Raw genomic sequence first — 20,624 nt, forward strand, 5'->3', positions numbered from 1 at the left:
AACCGATTAATTAAATTAAAAATGTTTAAATAAAAATAAAATCTTTAGTATCTTTAACCTATCAAAATAAAGAAGTTTTGTAATTATTAGATTAAAACATTAATATTTTTAGCAATCTTCACTCTTTCCAAATTTTGTGGAATATTAATTCTACTCTTTTAGATTTATATAAATAGAAATACTAATGAATCAATACTCAAAAAAAAAAAATCTTTAAATTTAATTATATCAGAAATATTTATTCATTTATTTATTCACAACTTATAAATTGTTTATATAATATAATATAGTGGAATTGAAATTGGATGGAATCTAAATGGCTAAATAGTTATACTCAATTGTTAGAGGTTTACACTTCTAACAACGAAAATATCAGGGTTCCGACTAAACTAATCACAGGTTTAAACGCTTTCCAGTAAACCTAGTCTCCCTTAGTTTGAAGGCATATCATTTGCTTGGTAAATATAGATTCAAATCTCATATCTTCAATCCCCGACTAAAAAAAAAAGTTGTCCCATACAAAATCAAAACACAAACTTGGCATTTGCATAAAAAACCATTTACATTGCCCAAGTACCGTTGAAGATGTAATGGTTCAATAACGAGGGAATGAAAAGCGTATCAAACTAAAGAGAACCCTCTTTGGGTATAGACCATGCCTTTACACATTTTAACTGTGAATTAAATGAGTAAATTATGCCAGAAGATATGGTTGCTGTCACTGACGTTCCTCTGTAATGCAGCGTATGTAGGCTACTTCCATTCTTCTTCCAAACACAAACTTCATTGAGATCTCCTTCTTTCCACCACACATTGACTGTCAACCCTCCACGTGCCCTTAGTCCTTTTACAGATCCATTTATCCATTTATCATGGGGAAGTGCAGGAAGCAGGTACAAATCATTCAAGGTACTTTGGATCAGCATTTCTGCAACTGCTGCTGTAAAGCTGATACCAAAAGTTTTAGAAATATTCACCATTAGTCTTATACATTCATATCAATCAATAAGTTCAAGCAAATTTATCTTTTTTAGGCAATTTTTAAGTTATAAAACTCAGAGACTTACTCACAAGTGCTTAAATGCAGTGGCTAGGACAATGATCTTTAACCAAAAAGAAAAATCTCAAAATGGGAAAAATCAATAATTTTGATAGTAATATATAAAAAGCAAAAAAAGATTTCAAGTTTTATAGAGTTGTGTTTGGTCTTTTAGCTAAACGAACAATTTGTAATGAATATTTCCTTTGGAATAAGCAATCAGCAAGCAAATATTGAACTAAACAGAGAGGTAAGGCTGTTTCTAGTAATTAAATCAAACATGACTAGTAGATAATATGTTCTAGGCAAACTACTGCAGTTTGGTAAAGCAAAGGCATGACCTGGAACACAGAGTCTGCCAAAATGCTTGTATCAAAGAACAGAACCTAAGAATCCATAAACATGAACACTATGCTTTCTTTATGTCTCAAAGCTTAAAAAAATGCCATCATATATACTTCGGAGCTTCTGAAGTTCAAAGTATAAAAGAATGCAGAGAGTTATTCTGATTTTTCTTTTTCAATAAGCAAATAAAACACTGCATCTCTTACCATTACGCTAAACACATTTATTGACATGTTATTCTGATGGTTGCAACATTCATTAACATTAACAATACAGAAATGCAGCATACCCAAAGTTGGCATCAATCTGAAAAGGTGGATGTGCTGCAAACAAGTTGCTGTATAATCCACCTTCAAAACCTATCTCATGGTCTTCATCCACCAACTTAATCAAATGCTTAACCATCCTATATGCATGCTCACTGTTGTGTAGATGTGCCCACAGAGCAATTTTCCAGGTGGTTGACCAACCTGGACCATCCTCTCCTGTTGTCATTAAAAATTAAAAGTATATATATATTAGAAGCAAGCCATTTGCATGTGCATATTGCTTTAAGCAATAGAATAATTACTGCACTGTACTGTCTTCTCCCAGTTCCTCTCTATTATTAACAATCGATTAAAAGACACTATTGGAAGCAAGCCATTTGTATACGCATATTGCTTTAAGCAATAGAATAACTACTGCACTGTCTTCTCCTCGTTCCTCTCTATTATTATAATCGATTCAGCTAAAAAAAATACTGGAATTCTAAATATTGATGATCCAATAAGCATTAAGACCTCATTCTCTGAAGATAACAGTACAAAATTGATGAATCACTAATAAGATGATTGATGAATCCTTGAATAGGATGAACAATTACTCCTAGAAATATATTTTCCTCATTTGTGAACAATGCATATTAGCTTTAACAGATTTCTCTACCAGCATAACTTCCCTAGTTAGATTAAAACAACTTGATAAACTTCAGTACGCATAATGCATATCATGTCACACAAAAAGTAGCCCTAGTATTTTACTTCAATATATACTGCATTGCGAGCAGGGCATTATATTTGGAACTTTTGTAATTACTATTGGCAATGATGTGTTTTTTTCACCCTTCATTCTGTAAACACACAATATTTGGAAAAAGGAAAATAAATAATGAATGATGGTAAAATTACTTTTTAGTTCCTGAGGTATAGCATAATTAACGGATTTATCCCTCTATTTTTAGAACTCAACACTTTCGTCCTTGACGTTTAATTCCGTCAAAATTCAATGTACTTCCGTCAAAAATTTCTGTTAAGTCAATGATTTCCACTTGGTTAAAGGAAAGAGAATAAATATAATTTCAAAAATATCCTTATCAATAATAAAATAAAAAATTACTATTTAATCCCTATAGTATGGAAAAACCTGCTATTTAGTCCCTCAATTTTAAAAAATATATTAAAATGTCCCTGAAATTTAAAAAGTCTACTAGTTAGTTTCTCTATTAATTTTATCACTAAATATTTTACTATTTAGTCCCTATATTTTAGAAAAAATTATTAGTTGGTCCCTCAAATTATTAAAAAATTTACTACTTAGTTCCTCCATATCAGGGATATTTTAGATTTTTTTTTATAATACTTAACGACTAAAATTAACGGAAAGACTAACTAGTAGACTTTTTAAAATGTCAAAGACGTTTTAATGAATTTTTTAAATGGCGAACAGTGATCGACAGTGAACGGCATTACAAAATCAATTTTTATTGAGTTTTAATTTTTTATTTTTAATAATTTAAATTTTATATATTTTGATTTTTATTATCTTTGCTGAATTTGAATATTAAATTTATTAAAATTTTTATTTGTTTATGGCGATTGAGTTTGAGATTTTCTTTCTTGAATTTTGATGAAATTAAATTTTAGGGACTAAAGTGTTGAACTTGAAAAATAGAGGGACAAATCTATTAATTATGTAATATCTTAGGGACGAAAACATATTTTTTTCTTCAATTCTTTGCGAGGACCTATAAATTGATAGAAATTAAATTTCAGGGACTAAAGTATTCGATTTTAGAAAGTGTAGTTCGGTCATTTTTTTTGTCATTAACGGCATTTTTAATGGAGGGACCTCTAATTTTGACGGAATTAAACCTCAGGGACGAAAGTGTTGGATTCTAAAAATAGAGGGACGAATCCATTAATTACGTTATACCTCAGGGACTAAAAAGTAATTTTCCCATGAATGATTGAAAAAATACTAACAGGGTGGAACAATTAAACTTAAATGCATATAAGCAAGTGCATATACAATAAGTCAATTTAGTCACTTCATTACAGACCTCGTTTATAGAGTGTGTTCTCTGCAGCTTTACATAGGTCTGGATTTTTCTCAATTGTTATTGTATGCCCTGGAAACAGGCCAAATAGATGTGAAAGATGTCGATGGTGCACTTCTGGGTCTTCAAAATCTTTTACCTGCAAATAGCCCATAGATAATTTTGCACGTCAAATTCAACAAGTTAATGTATTGGGTTGTGGATTAGAATAATAAACCTTTTACCAATAAATTTAGAAATTACATATAAGCCATTGTTTTCAAACATGGCCAGGTCATTGAATCAATGCAATAAAAGGTTAAAGATTCAACTAGGATCAAACAAGATTTAACTGGTATACTATTGAATATAAATTAATTATACACTATAACTAATAGTATATTGATAAATAATAATATACTATTATACCTTTTAGTTTAAAATATTTTTATAAATAAATATTAAAAAAATTAAGTAAATTTTAATATCTATCATCTTTAAAACAATATAAAATTTTTAATTGAAATTTTATATTTTGCTATATTAAAATTTAATGGAATAATAAATATAAAAAATTTTATACATTGACAAAATAAAAATATATAGTAAATTAAAAGAATAATTGATTTTAATGTACTTTATAAAATAACTGATTGTGAAGTGAGTTTTAGGCAAAAGCATGGATTTCTAGTTTCTACGTTGTTGTTTTACTGTGTCTTCTTAACATATATCCTTGTATAATAAAATTAAAAGAAAAAATTGATTGCCAAAACTGAAGTCTTTAGAAAGTCATATGCAAAAAAGTTTTGAGGAATTTGTGTTTTCTGTTTTTGAAGTTCAAGTATTTTCCCTTTTATTTCCTTGAGTGGGTGAATGCTCAAATGGAAAACAATAGAAGAAAGCTTATTTTAAGAGAGATTAAATATTTGTTTTTTTATTATATTAAGTTGATTTATTATTATTCGAGTCTCTTATTTTTATTAGTAGTGGCTTATTCTAGCATGTTGTCCTCCATCCTCAAGGATGAAAAAATTTGATTTTTTTCTTTCATGTAATGGCCAACCAGTCTAAATTGTGAGAAAAAAAATGTTAGAAAAATATAAACTGCACAAATTTTAAGAGACTAGCAAGTCTTTAAACTGATGAAATTTGTTGAAATTGAAGAACTAGAAAGTCCAAAACAGTTGCAAAATCATGTTAGTTAGATGGGACCTCTATAAAAAGGTTTTTTTGAAGTTAGAAGGAACCTTAGCAAGTCTGGCCATTATTTGTAAGTTTTTATTTCATTATAGAAGGCAAAGCAAAGAAAAAAAAAATTGAATAAAAGTCATTGAACAAATCCTAGTATACTCACGACAGGAATTACTGAGGGAGGAGGTTTTTTTCAAGCAATGTCCATAGTGTTAAAATCGTGAATCCTTAATTGCATCTAAGTTTTATTTTTTGAGATTTGAAAAGTTAGAGAGGCAATTTTGTTGTTTTAAGCGAAAATGCTGAAGGTAATGATGGTTGTGACATTTGTACTATCAAATTATGCTAGAATTAGTTTTTTAATAATTAGTGTACTTAGAGTATTATTGTATTTCACTCTTTATCTTTACAATTGATTTACATGACTATTTATACATAAAGAATTATAACTAAATAGGAAGTAAATAATCAAAGAATAATTACGGAGATAATTAAATATCCTAATTTATGGTTAGAATCTGTAATCAAATCAAATCATATCACTAGAATCAGCAAATAAGTCAGCACTCCCCCTCAAGTTGGTGTATAAATGTCGCACATGCCCAATTTGCGAATCAGATTATGATAAATTCTATTCTTGAGCCTTTTAGTAAACACGTCCGCAAGTTATCAAGTAGAAGTCACATGAACTAAGCCCAAGACACCGTCTGTTAATTTTTCTTTAATTAAGTGCCGATCAATCTCAATGTGAATCGTTTGGTCGTGTTGAACTGGATTTTGTGTTATACTTATGGCAGTTTTGTTATCACAATACAAAGTTATCTTGTCTCTCTCAGGCAACCTCAGCTTTTCAAATAACTTATACAACCATAAAACTGCACACACACCTCGGGACATTACTTTGTATTCTGCTTCAGCACTTGATCGAGAAACAACACTTAGTTTTTTTGCTCCTCCAGTGATAGGGTTTCCTTCCATAATTGTGCAGTAGCCAGAGGTGAATCTCCTATCATTGATAGATCTTACCCAATCTACATTTGTAAAATCTTCAACTCAGAGGTGACCATATTTGGAGTAAAGAAGCCAATTCCCTGGCGCAGACTTTAGGTATCTCAAGATGCGAAGGACAGCCTGCATATGAGTCTCGCGAGGGTCATGCATGAATTGGCTGACTAAGCTAACAATATAAGCTATATCTGGTAGAGTGTGTGAGAGATAAATCAACCTCCCTACCAATCTCTAGTATCCTCTAATATCTACAGACTCACCGTTCTTACTTGCATCTTGTGATTACTTTCAATGGGAGATTATGTTGATTTATACCCCATACTTTCTCTGGGAGATAATTCAGAATGTACTTTCTTTGGGAGATAAAGATTTCTTTTTCTGATCTAGCTGCCTCAGTACCTAGGAAATATTGAAACTTTCCTAGATCTTTGATTTCAAATTCTTGAGCCAACAATCTTTTTAGGTAAATCATTTCCTCTTTGTCATATCCTGTCACCACTATATTATCAACATACACAATAAGAAGGGTAATCTTACACTTGTGATGTTTAATAAATAGAGTGTGATCAGCATTGCTCTGTTGGTAGTCAAAGGATATCATGACTCTACTAAACCTGTCAAACCAAGCTCTGGGCAATCGTTTTAGCCCATACAAAGCCTTTTTTAACTTGCACACCTTTCCTTGTACCTTCTCATCAGCGAACCCATGAGTGATCTCTATGAACACTTCTTCCTCTAAATCTCCATGAAGGAAAGCATTCTTCACATCAAACTGCTATAAGTCCCAGTCCAAGTTGGCTGCACAAGATAATAGGACTGTGATTTTTTGCAACTGGGGCAAATGCCTCTTGATAATCTACTCTATACGTTTGGGTGAATCCTTTAGCAACCAATATGGCCTTAAATCGTTCAATTGTGCCATCAGCTTTGTGTTTCACTGTGAATATCTACTTACAGCCAACAAATTCCTTCCCGTGTGGGAGAGTGACAAGCTCACATGTCTCATTTTTATACCAGTTCTTTTATCTCTTCAATCATTACTCCCTTCCATTTAGGATCTACAAGAGCTTCCTTCCAATTTTGTGGAATAAATCCAGAGGAAATAGACAAGGCAAATGTTCTATAGGAGGGAGACAGTGATTCATAAGAAACAAAGTTAGAAATAGGATGTTTGGTACAAAATCTAACACATTTTCTTTGTGCAGTGGGTTTATCTAAATCATTGGAGCATTCAAGAGTTGTGGTAACTCACCAGAAGAAGATTCTTGACTCTGAGTAGACTGTATAATGGCTTCTTCTGCCTTGTCTCTCCTCGAATACCTCCTCAAATCTGACTTGTCCAAATGTTTAATTCTCTTCTCCTGATTGGACATCTCCCCCTGTCTACTAGAACACTCTCTTTGAACCATATCATTCAGAATTGAGTAAGTGGTACTGAAGTAGGGTTCAGTTTTTCGAAAGGTAACATCAAGTATTTCCTATATGGAGGATGATAACACCTGTATCCCTTCTGTGTCGGAGAAACTCAACAAACACACATTTAAGGGTTTTGGGGTCCAACTTTCCTATCGTTCCAATATGGACAAAGCAAACACCCAAATACTTTTGGTGAAACAATGTATAAATTCCTTTTTTGTAGAACCTCCAAAGGCCTCATAAAATTAAGGGCCTTGAGGGGCATTCTATTGATAAGATAAGCAGACTGCATCTCCCCAATATGCTTTGGGTAGGTTCATGGTGAACATAAGTGAAGAATTTTGGGAGAAATTTTTTATTCTATTCCAATTGAATTGATCTTTACAAGATTTGAGTATTTATACACAAAGAATCAACCTAAATTAGGTATATTTACAATAAGAATAAAATTCATATAATCAGCCTAATTAGAATCCCAAAAATCTAAATCCTCTTAATGAGGAACCTTTTATGTTGGTCAACACTCCCTCTCAAGTTGGTGCATAGATATTACATATGCCCAACTTGCAAACCAAGGTGTGATAGATCTTGTTGCTGAGTTCTTTGGTAAACATATCAGCTAGTTATTCATCAGAATTCACATGATCTAATCTCAAAACACCATTTATTAACTTCTCTATAATAAAGTGTCGATCAATCTCTATGTGCTTCGTTCGGTCATATTGAACCGGATTATGAGCTATACTGATGGTAGCTTTGTTGTCACATTACAAGAGGAGTTTGTCCCTCTCCAACAGTTTCAATTCCTCCAACAATCTCTGCAACCATAGGAGTTCACAAACACCTTATGCCATTGCTCTATATTCTGCCTCAGCATTTGATCGAGCAACAACACTTTGCTTCTTGCTTCTCCAAGTGACAAGGTTTCCTCTTACAAGTTTGCAGTAATCACTAGTTAACCTCTTATCATCAATGGATCTAACCCAATTTGCATCTGTAAATGCATGTATACAGAGATGACCATGTTTAGAGAAGAGGAGACCTTTTCTAGGAGTAGACTTCAAGTATCAAAATGCGAAAAGCAGCTTGCATGTGAGACTCACAAGGATCATGCATAAACTGATTGATTAAGCTGACTGTATATGCTATTTCTGGTCGAGTATGCGAAAGATAAATCAATCTGCCTACCAACCTCTGATATCTGCTAATATCCACTGATTCACCAATCCCTGCTTGTAGCTTGTTATTGCTCTCAATGGGACTTTCTAATGGTTTGCAATCCAACATACCAGTTTCTTCCAAAAGAACCAGAATATATTTTCTCTGAAAAATAAAAATTCCCTTCTTTGATCTAGCAATCTCGATTCCCAGGAAATATTGAAATTTTTCTTAATCTTTAATTTCGAACTCCTGAGCCAAAAGCTTTTTCAGCCGAGTCATCTCTTCAGTGTCATCCTTTGTCATTACTATGTCATTAAAATAAACTATGAGAAGAGTAATTTTATCCTTATGATGCCTGATAAATAGAGTATGGTCAACATTGCTCTGTTGATTGCCAAAGGAAATCATAACTCTGCTGAATCGATCAAACCAAGCTCTGGTGACTACTTCAACGCATACAAAGCCTTCTTTAGTCTGCACACCTGTCCTTGTATTTTTTCATCATCAAATCCAGGAGGGATTTCCATATACACTTCCTCCTCCAAGTCTCCGTGGAGAAATGCATTTTTCACATCAAATTGGTGTAGATCCCAGTCAAGATTGGCAGTGCAAGATAGCAATACTCTGATTGAGTTTATTTTGGCAACAAGGGCAAATGTCTCCTAGTAATTCACTCTATAGATTTGAGTGTATCCCTTGGCAACTAGTTTGGCCTTGAATCTTTTAATTGATCCATCTGTTTTGTGTTTCACAGTGAAGACCCATTTACAGCTAACTGGTTTTTTTTCAGGTGGAAGAGACATCAACTCTCAGGTCTCATTTTTAGCCAAAGCTTTCATTTCTTCAATCACTGCTCCCTTCCAATTTGAATCTTTGAGAGCTTCCTTCCAATCCTGTGGGATAGATACAGAGAAAATAGACAAGAAAAAGACTCTATAGCATAGAGACAAAGAATTATAAGAGAGAAAGTTAGAAATAGAGTGCTTTGTGCAATTGAGCAATTGATTTATCTAGATCATCAATGAGTTCAAGGTTTAGGGATGACTTAACAGATAGAGAAGAGGAAGATTCATAACACTAAGTAGGCTGCATAATAGCTTTTTTTACTTTTGTTGCGTCTCTTCTTGAGTATCTCCTTAAATCTGATTTATCCAAAGGTCCAATTATTATTTTTTACCATTAGTCTCCCCCTGTATAGTAGTCTCCTCTAGAGTAAAATGCTCTAGAGTTATAGGACTAGAAATCACCTCTTCTCTCTCATTGTTCTCCCCTTGAAGAGGTGATGGAGTAGTACTAAAGTAAGGTTCAGTCTCTCTAAACTAACATCCATACTGACAAAGTATTTTCGAGATGGAGGGTGGTAACACTTGTAACCCTTCTGTGTGGGAGAGTGCACAACAAACACACATTTAAGAGCCCTGAATCAAGCTTCCCACCTGTCCTAGTATGAACAAAACACGTGCATCCAAACACCTTTGGTGGAACAGTATAAGCATTTTTCTCTTTTAGCACCTCCAAAGGACTTTTAAAGGCAAAAGCTTTCAGAGGCATTCTATTAATGAGATAAACTGCGGCTAAGACTGCATTTCTCCAATAGGTTTTGGAAGGTTCATGGTGGAAAAGAGAGATCGGGCTACTTCCAATAGATGCCTATTTTTTCTTTCAATAACACTATTTGGGGCATTAGTGTAAGGACAACTAATTTGATGCAGTATCCCATTAAACTCCAAATAAGCAGAAAAATGTTCATCCATGTACTATGTGCCATTATCAGTTTTCAAAACTTTTATCTTAGTATAGAGTACAAACCATCTTGTGAAAAGATTGAAAGCAAGAAAATACTTCACTCTTTGCCTTTATCAAATAAACCTAAGTCATACAAGTGCACCAACGGTTACCAGATAGTGAGATCGTTTAAATAGGTCCTCAAACGTTAGAATAGAGAGTCACAAAAGGGATCGTACGTTAGAATGGATGGTCACAAAAGGGATCATACTCCTATTGTTGCTAGAGGGATAAGAGGTTCTTGTATGTTTAGTATACTCACAAGCATCACAAACTAAAGAATTATATTGAGCCTTGAAAAATAAACCAGGATAAAGTTTCTCTAAAACAAAGAAGAATGGGTGTTCTAACCGTCAATGCCACTGTATGATTTTCTAATTGACATCCTGATTTCTTCTAAAAGGTGCCCAAGATGAATTTAAGCCCAAATTCCCTTCCAATATATATAAGTCGTAGTACAAGCTACCATAACCAATCCTCTTCACAATTTGAAGGTCCTGAATAACACAATGATCAGGAAAAAAACTCAACTTTACAGTTAAGAGATTTGGTAAGAGCACTGACAGATAAAAGATTAATAGGAATATGAGGAACATAAAGAACAGATGATAGCTTAATATTGAAAGTACAAACAATCAATCTGATTCTAAAGACAGGAATAAAAGAGCCATCAGCTATTCTGACTGTGTCATTTTGTAGACACGAAAGGTAACTAAGGAAGCCTTTAGAGGAACCCGTAATGTGTCTATTTGCACCAGAATCAATAATCCATGGAGCAATATCAAAAACACGTACATCACCTCCATTAGTACCTTTCTTATCCGACATTTTAAAGGTAAAAAGGGGCCAACAAAACAAAGAGGCAGAAACAACCAAGTTACTGTTAAAACACCTTGAAAAACCCAAAGGTGAATCCGATCACGAAACAGGGCCGGTCAGAGGTGCGACATGCCAAAAAGAGGGCTAGAAAGGAGCGTCGACAGAAAAGGACGTCGGAGGAAGGCTCATGCGCTGGTGAGTGGAAGGAGACACAAAAGCTGTGGGGGCGCGTGAGGAAACGTGCGTGCTCGGAGCGAGGTCGCATCGTTGGGGATTGGCCAGAAATTTGATGGGGTTTTCCTTCGATACAAATAGTGTTGAACAACTGCCTTGATATAATCGCCTAAAAGCTTGACTTATTAGTTAACCCTAACTTTTTGTGATAGATTTGAAACCTATACCAATTAAATTGGCAAGGCTCTGATACCATGAAGAATTTTGGGAGGAATTTTCTATTCTATTCCAATTAAATTGATCTTTACAAAGTTTGAGTATTTATACACAAAGAATCAACCTAAATTAAAAATATTTACAATAAGAATAAAATCCCTATAATCAAGCCATATAATCAAGCCTAATTAGTATCCCAAAAATCTAAATTCTCCTAATTAGGAACCTTTTTGTAATACCCGGCTAAATTCCGGCGTCGAGATTTCCAATCTTCTGACGGAATCCCTGTTGGAGTCCGGAATCTCGAAGCTGAAATCTCTTAGAAGGGTAAAATTAAGGTTTTCATAAAATGAATTTGAGTTTTTATTTTAATCTTGAGAAAAGAAAAAGGAAAGTTTTTCGAGCAAACCCCAGGTTCGGCCGCCAAAGGTGGTTCCTCCATGCCGCGCTGAACCTTCTTATTCGGCCGCCGAAGGTGGTTTGTCCAGCCACCTATAAGAGGCCTTCAACCCGAAAATGAGAGAGCTTTCTCTCCATTTTCGGGCAGAGGTAGGTCCATGCCCTCCCTTTGATGCTCTTGTTGAAATTTCTTCAAATTTTTCAGAAAATTCATGAGTTTTCTTTTGATTTTGAAGATTTGAGTTTGGATCTAAGTTTTAAACCTTGGAGACCTCCGGAGATTGATTTTCTCTCATGTCCAAGTTTGGATTGCTGCTACCTTTAGATCTCCAAGAGGTAAGTTTAGATCTATACTTTTCCTATGTTTTATATAAGTTTTAAGAAGGGATTAAGGGTTGTTAATGCATGAAATGGTTAAATCTAAGTTTTAGGATTTGAGTTAGGTTAATAATGAATGTTTTCTCTTATGTTGTTTTTGTTGTTGATTGTTGGGGATTAGGCTGGTTTTTATGTCCCTAATGCATGTTTGAGTGGGTATGGATGTTTTTGAGTTAATGGGTGTGAGGATCGGAGTGTTTGGTGGCTGTGTGCACAAGGCAAAATCGGGTTTTGCCTTGCTGGAGAACCCAGGTTTGACCGCCGAACCTGCTTTTGGAGGCAGCCTTTTAGCCGCCTCACCTGCCTCTGAAGGTTTCAACCTTCGGATCTGTGTGGGGTTTAGGCTGCCGATCCTGCCCCCGAAAGTCATTGGCCTTCGGATCTGTGTGGGGTTTAGGCCGAACCTGCCCCCGAAAGTCCCTGACTTTCGGATCCATGAGGGACCTTAGGCCGCCGAAAGTCCCCTGCCCAGCCTTCTTTTTCTTGCTTTGTATGCATGCTTTGGTATGTTTTAGGGGGTTTTTGGAAAGTTGTTTAGAGTCTTGTAATAGTTATGTTTGGTCCCTCATTTTAGTCCATCTGCGTAGGATCGGACCTGGGAGACCGTAGAGGCTTGCAGTGAAATAACTGCGTCAGTGTTAGGCGAGCGTCAGCCAGAGGTGAGTAGAATTGAACTAATCTATTATTTTTTTAAAAAGAAATCAAACTGTTTAAGCATACTCATGCATCACGAATGCCATGTATATGTATTAGGTTGTTTGCATTAGAATTCACGAATATAATGCATTGCATAATTTACTGTTGATGTGGATGGATGTTGGATGACCCACTAGCCCTCGAGTATGATATGTTATGATGGGTATGGAAAGACCAGGGCTGCCCATTCTACACCCCTGGCATTATGGATATATTATGTTATGTTTAAGAGGAAATCCTGAGGAGCTCCCGTTGAGGGCCGGGCATTATTGGAATATATAGAGGGTTACTGGTCACAAGTCTATCTTGATGTGTATTGTTTGTGTTGTGACGCATTTCATTTGACCATATATTTATTAAACCGTTTTTATGTTCTGCTCACTAGACTCTTGTAGCTTATCCCTTTTTCCCTAACTCCAGGTTTGCAGGATCAGAGTTAGCTCGGGAGAGTCGGCTGAGTTGCTGGTATAGTCCCTTGTAATAGTATAGATATGGACATGTATTATCTTATGGTTGTAGAATTGTGTTTTGCCCTAGTTTTTGTCCTTGTAATCCATGTTTGCATGATTCTTATGTAAAAGTTTTAAGTATGAGTTATGTTTGAACTAAGCTTGAGGCATGTGATGTTTACCATACTGGAGCATTTGATGAGATCTCTAGTATGGGTTTATGTTTTCAATTTTAATGCATGCACAGGTCGAGTCTTAGTTCATGGGATGTTTATGTTTTTGTTATATTTCGTGATCATATATGGGATTTTATCAGGTGTAACAGGATGTACAGTAGGCTTGCTACGGGTTCCGGCGACCTTAAGTCTATCTGAATCCTAGTTCCGGTAACATTCCGGTTTTCGGGTCGTTACACTTTTATATTGGTCAATAATAAGAGATCAAGCTACCTCTAATAGATGTCTTTTTTTCCTTTCAGCAGCGCCATTTTGTATACTAGTATAAGGACAACTTGTCTGGTATACTATCGCATTGGTCTCCAAATAAGCAAAAAACCTCCTATCCATATATTCTCTTCCATTGTCAGCTCTCAGAATTTTCATTACTATCAAATTGAGTACAAATCATCTTGTGAAATGATTGAAAATAAGAAAAGACATCACTTTTAGCTTTAATCAAATAGACCTAAGTAGAGAGAAGACATCCCATATCTCAGTAGAGAGAAGACCGGTAGTGAGAGAATTTTACAAGCTCATTAGCGAGGGTTTACAGCTAGAGTTGTCTGGTACAGGTGCAATAGTAGCTCAGATGAAAGTGACACCTGTGTTTCTGGAGCAAGTGGCACAGAAACAGCACAAGGACTCCGAGATGGTGAAAATAGCGAGAACTGTTCAGACAGGTAAGAATGGTGATTTTAGATTCGACAACAAGGGGATCCTCCGTTATGGAAATAGATTGTGTGTACCAGATGACATAAGCTTGAAAGGAGACATTATGAGAAAGGCTCATAATGTCAGGTATAATGTGCACTCTGAGGCCACCAAAATATATTAGAATCTGAAGAGAGTTTATTGGTGGCCAGCTATGAAGAGGGAAGTGGCTCAGTTTGTGTCCGCTTGCGAGATATGTCAGAGGGTGAAGTTAGAACATCAGAAGCCAGCTGGGATGCTCAACCCACTACCGATTCTAAAGTGGAAATGGGAACATGTGACGATGGATTTCGTGGTGGGATTACCAGCAACATCCAACAGACTAGACTCTATATGGGTAATAGTGGACAAATTGACCAAATCTGCTCACTTTATTCCTGTCAAGAGTGGTTATTCTGTGGACAAGTTGGCGCAGATATATGAGGAAGAGATTGTTAGGCTGCATAGGGCTCCAATTTCGATAGTGTCAGATAGGGGACTCCAGTTTACCTCCAGGTTTTGGTAGAGTCTGCAAAATGCTATGGGCACGAGGCTGAACTTTAGCACTGCCTTCCATCCACAGACTGATGGACAGTCGGAGAGGACCATCCAAACTATAGAAGACATGCTAAGGATGTGTGTGCTAGACTTTGGTGGTTCTTGGAGGCAACATCTACCATTGGTGGAGTTTGCCTACAATAACAGTTACCATACTAGCATTGGGATGGCTCCTTATGAAGCTCTATATGGGAAGAAGTGCAGGTCACCTGTCTGCTGGGAAGAAGTAGGAGAAAGGGCTTTAGCAGGGCCAGAATTAGTAGAGATCACCAGCAGGGTAGTGCCTATCATTAGAGAGAGGATCAGAACTGAGCAGACAAAAGAGCTATGTAGACATCTGCAGAAAGCATGTTGTTTTCTAGGAGGGAGATATGGTGTTGCTTAAGGTGTCTCCTATGAAGGGGGTGATTCGTTTTGGGAAGAAAGGTAAACTAGCTCCAAGGTACATCGGACCCTTCGAAATCTTGCAAAAGATTGGGAATGTATCTTACAAGTTAGATTTACCGGCTTCTATGGAGAGGGTGTTGCTTAAGGTGTCTCCTATGAAGGGGGTGATTCGTTTTGGGAAGAAAGGTAAACTAGCTCCAAGGTACATCGGACCCTTCGAAATCTTGCAAAAGATTGGGAATGTATCTTACAAGTTAGATTTACCGGCTTCTATGGAGAGGATCCATTCGGTTTTCCATGTTTTTATGTTACGAAAGTTCGTGTCAGATCCGGGCAAGGTTCTTAATGAACCTGATGTGGAGATCTTAGGAGATCTCACCTATGTTGAGCAGCCAGTGCGGATCATAGACATGCAAATCAGAAAGCTGAGGAACAAGGAAATCGTGATTGTGAAAGTTCTTTGGAATCACCACAACATGGAAAAGTGCACCTGGGAGACCCGGGAGTCCATGCTTAAGCAGTACCCCTATCTCTTTTAAAGTAAGTGTTATATGTTTTCATGTGTTTTCTTGAGGTTTATGTTTGCTTGTTTGCTTATTTAACATTCGAGGACGAATGTTCTTAAGGGGGGAAGAATATAATACCCGGCTAAATTCCGGCGTCGAGATTTCTAATCTTCTGACGGAATCCCCGTTGGAGTCCGGAATCTCGAAGCTGGAATCTCTTAGAAGGGTAAAATTAAGGTTTTCATAAAATGAATTTGATTTTTTATTTTAATCCTGAGAAAAGAAAAAGGAAAGTTTTTCGAGCAAACCCCAGGTTCGGCTACCGAACCTTTAAGTTTGGCCGCCGAAGGTGGTTCCTCCATGCCGCCGCTGGACCTTCTTGTTCGGCCGCCGAAGGTAGTTTGTCCAGCCACCTATAAGAGGCCTTCAGCCTGAAAATGAGAGAGCTTTCTCTCCATTTTCGGGCAGAGGTAGGTCCATGCCCTCCCTTTGATGCTTTTATTGCAATTTCTTCAAATTTTTCAGAAAATTCATGAGTTTTCTTTTGATTTTGAAGATTTGAGTTTGGATCTAAGTTTTAACTTTGGAGACCTCCGGAGATTAATTTTCTCTCATCTCCAAGTTTGGGTTGTTGCTACCTTTAGATCTCCAAGAGGTAAGTTTAGATTTATACTTTTCCTATGTTTTAAATAAGTTTTAAGAAGGGATTAAGGGTTGTTAATGCATGAAATGGTTAAATCTAAGTTTTAGGGTTTGAGTTAGGTTAATAATGAATGCTTTCTCTTGTATTGCTTTTGTTGTTGATTGTTGGGGATTAGGCTGGTTTTTATGTCCCTTATGCATGTTTGAGTGGGTATGGATGTTTTTGAGTAGATGGGTGTGAGGATCGGAGTGTTTGGTGGTTGTGTACATAGGGCAAAATCTGGTTCTGCCTTGCTGAAGTACCCAGGTTCGGCAGCCGAACCTACTTTTGAAGGCAGCCTTTTGGCCGTCTAACCCGCCTCCGAAGTTTTTAACCTTCGGATCTGTGTGGGATTTAGGTCGCCGAACCTACCCCCGAAAGTCCCTGACTTTCGGATCTGTAAGGGACCTTCGGCCGCCGAACTTGCCGCCGAAAGTCCCCTGCCCAGCCTTCTTTTGCTTGCTTTGTATGCATGCTTTGGTATGTTTTAGAGGGTTTTTGGGGAGTTGTTTAGAGTCTTGTAATAGTTATATTTGGTCCCTTATTTGAGTCCATCTGTGTAGGATCGGACCTGGGAGACCGTAGAGGCCTACAGTGAAATAACTGCGTCAGTGTTAGGCGAGCGTCAGCCAAAGGTGAGTAGAACTGAACTGATCTATTATTTTTTAAAAAAGAAATCAAACTGTTTAAGCATACTCATGCATCACGAACGCCACGTATATGTATTAGGTTGTTTGCATTAGAATTCACGAATATGATGCATTGTATAATTTACTGTTGATGTGGATGGATGTTGGATGACTCACTAGCCCTCGAGTATGATATGTTATGACAGATATGGAAAGACTAGGGCTGCCCATTCTACGCCCCTGGCATTATGGATATATTATATTATGTTTAAGAGGAAATCTTGAGGAGCTCCCGTTGAGGGCTGGGCATTATTAGAATATGTAGAGGATTACTGGTGACAAGTCCATCTTAATGTGTATTGTTTGTGTTGTGACGCATTTCATTCGACCATATGTTTATTAAACCGTTTTTATGTTCTGCTCACTAGGCTCTTGTAGCTTATCCCTTTTCCCCTAACCCCAGGTTTGCAGGATCAAAGTTAGCTCGGGAGAGTCGGCTGAGTTGCTGGTATAGTCCCTTGTAATAGTATAGATGTGAATATGTATTATCTTATGGTTGTAGAATTGTGTTTTGCCCTAGTTTTTGTCCTTGTAATCCTTGTTTGCATGATTCTTATGTAAAAGTTTTAAGTATGAGTTATGTTTGAATTAAGCTTGAGGCATGTGATGTTTACCATACTAGAGCATTTGATGAGAGCTCTAGTATGGGTTTATATTTTCAGTTTTGATGCATGCACAGGTCGAGCCTTAGTTCATGGGATGTTTATGTTTTTGTTATATTTTGTAATCATGTATGGGATTTTATCAGGTATAACAGGATGTACAGTAGGTTTGCTACAGGTTCCGGCGACCTTAAGTCGATCTGAACCCTAGCGCCAGTAGCGGTCTGGTTTTCGGGTCGTTACACTTTTATATTGTTCAATAATAAGAGTCAAGCTACCTCTAATAGATGTCTTTTTTTCCTTTCAGCAGCGCCATTTTGTATACTAGTATAAGGACAACTTGTCTAGTATGCATTGGTCTCCAAATAAGCAGAAAACCTCCTATCCATATATTCTCTTCCATTGTCAGCTCTCAGAATTTTTATTAGTATCAAATTGAGTACAAATCATCTCGTGAAATAATTGAAAACAAGAATAGATCAAATAGACCTAAGACATTCGAGTACAACAATTAATAAAAGTGACAAACCATCAATTACCAAATAAGGAGATGGTTTAAGTAGGCCCTCAAACATCAGAATGAATAGTCACAAAAGGAATTTGGCGTTTATTATAAATCAAAAGATAGGAGGTTCTAGCATGCTTAGCATGCTCACAAGCATCACAAAATAAAGAACCAAACTGAGTTCTAGTAAATAATCTAGGATAAAAGTTTTCTAAGACAAAAAAATGATGGATGCCCTAACCGCCCATGCCGCTGTATTATTTCCTTATTGAAATCCTTATTTTCTCCAAAACAGGCTTGAGATATCAGAGAACCTGGATCACTTTCCAACATGTATAAGCCATCATACAGTCTACTATTACCAATCCTCTTCCTATGAGAAGATCCTGAAGACCACAATGATCAGGAAAAAATTCAATTTTACAGTTATGAGCATTGGTGATAGCACTGACAGATAAAAGATTGACAAGAAAACGGAAAACATGAAGGACAAATGATAATTTAATATTGGGTGCACAAATAACAAAATCTGTTTAGAATATGGGAGTAAAATAGCCATCAACAATTCTGACACTGTCTTTGGTTAGAGAATGAAAATAATTGAGAAAGCCTTTAGAAGAGCTTGTCATGTGTCTATTCGCACCAGAATCAATAGTCCATAAAACAGTATCAAGAGAAGAAGCATTACTTGACTTTACAAAGTTAGATGTGGCATCAGAGGAGGAAGAGGTGTCAATATGAGATAGGATGTGCTTGAAACTCTAAATTTCATTAGGAGAAAGGAACTCAGCAGCTGTTATCTCCTTAAAGGGCTCCTCCACAATTTCTGTAAATTAGCTTGAACTCTAGAGGCACCTCGTTTTCCCTCCACGGCCTCTAGTGGGACGATCATATAACTTTCAGCAAGTCTCCTTAGTATGCTTCGGTTTCCCACAATAGTCACAATGCAGGTGATCTTTCTCAGAATTAGGAGACTGCAATGTGCTTAAACTAATAGTCAACCCAACCTTTTTAACTGGTGCAGTATAGAACATAGCATGTCAGCGACTTTCCTCTTGTAGAACATGGGCGTGGGCCTCTTCTACAGAAGGAAAAGGGTTTTTCCCCTAACACTTTGACTCGAATTGAATCATATTCGTTATTCAATCCTGCAAGAAAATCATAGACCCACTGCTTTTCAATCATTTTTCAAAATTTGACTGTATCTCCAATACAGTCTGCATGGAAGTCCTGATAGTAATCAAGCTCCTACCATAAGTCACATAACTCATAATAAAATTGGGAGATAGTCATTTCTCATTGCTTAGTACTATGGATCTTATTCTGAATATCATAAATTTAGGCATCATTCCCAATCTTGGAATAAGTTAAGGACAAAGCCTTCCATATCTTTGCAGCAGTATCAATTAACAAATAAGACTTAGAGATATGAGGTTGCATAGAGTTAAGTAATCATGTCATAACAAGACAATTATTCGAGTCCCATTGAGGAAAATCTGGATCACTTTCATCCTGTTGCTTCTTATTACCAATGACATAGCCCTGCAATCCACTAGCCTTGATAAACAACAAACAAGACCTTGACCATACAAGATAATTAGTTTCATCAAGTTTTACGGGACCAATTTGCAAGGAAGGATTATCAGAGTTAGAAATCGAGACCTTTTTACCTTCTGCCATAGTAAAAACAAATGAACCGTGAAAGAATAGGAGGTAAACGACCAGGTAGCAGTATGGGATGGCCGGAAAGAGGATCGGAAATGGCACCGCAGTGAACTGAGCGGCAAAGCAATGTCGGACAGATCTCACGCGCCCTTCCTTCCTGGCACTTGAGCCTCACGCACGTGGCTTTCTAGCGTCGTAGCTGGACGATCTAGCCGGCGACAGTCCGACGATCTTTTTGGTGGTGGCTGTGAGATGTGAAAAAGTCCCTAGATAGGGTAGACCAAAAAGATAGATCTAGGATTTTAGAAACCCTAAAAAGGAAAAAATTGAATTTAAACCCTAAAATAAGAAAAAAGCTCTGATACCATGAAGAATTTAAGTATTCTTGTATTTTACTCTTAATCTTTACAAGTGATTTATATAACTATTTATATACAAAAAATTACAACTAAACAGGAAACAAATAATCAAAAAATAATTGTAGAGATAATTAAGGATCCTAATTTATACCTAGAATCCATAATCAAATCATATCACTAGAATCAACAAACAAGTCAACAATTTAACTTTTTGGTTTTGGAAGTATAATTAAGTGTGGCTGAATATTTATTATATAGAAAAGCTAGCAAACTATATGTAATAAAGCTAATGTAAAAACATTTGATAACTATTATGCTTTTTATAATGCTATAGATGTATTTGCAGTCAACTAATTGAATAAGAGTTTCTCCTTTGTCTAAAATAACCAAC

At 36.3% G+C, this 20,624-nt stretch overlaps 1 protein-coding gene across 5 annotated transcripts in view; it reads right to left on the bottom strand.

Moving 5' to 3' along the window:
* Positions 1-517: 517 nt before the first annotated feature.
* The window catches only part of LOC110618894 (alpha-L-fucosidase 2), a 33,824-nt gene continuing 13,717 nt past the window's right edge, over positions 518-20,624 (bottom strand). For 2 of the 5 annotated variants that reach the window (XM_043958016.1, XM_021762168.2), the window contains 3 exons: positions 3,705-3,840; positions 1,674-1,869; positions 518-948 (listed from right to left, as the gene is read on the bottom strand). In XM_043958016.1, the coding sequence (XP_043813951.1) occupies positions 627-948; positions 1,674-1,869; positions 3,705-3,840 (654 nt within the window). In that variant the 3' untranslated portion in view covers positions 518-626. Of the gene's footprint in view, positions 949-1,067; positions 1,104-1,673; positions 1,870-3,704; positions 3,841-20,624 lie in introns of all 5 variants that reach the window. The other 3 variants (XM_043958014.1, XM_043958015.1, XM_043958017.1) reach the window with 3 other exon arrangements.

This window comes from Manihot esculenta, chromosome 7 (assembly GCF_001659605.2).
Source record: "Manihot esculenta cultivar AM560-2 chromosome 7, M.esculenta_v8, whole genome shotgun sequence".
In the NCBI taxonomy this organism is placed as follows: Eukaryota; Viridiplantae; Streptophyta; class Magnoliopsida; order Malpighiales; family Euphorbiaceae; genus Manihot; species Manihot esculenta.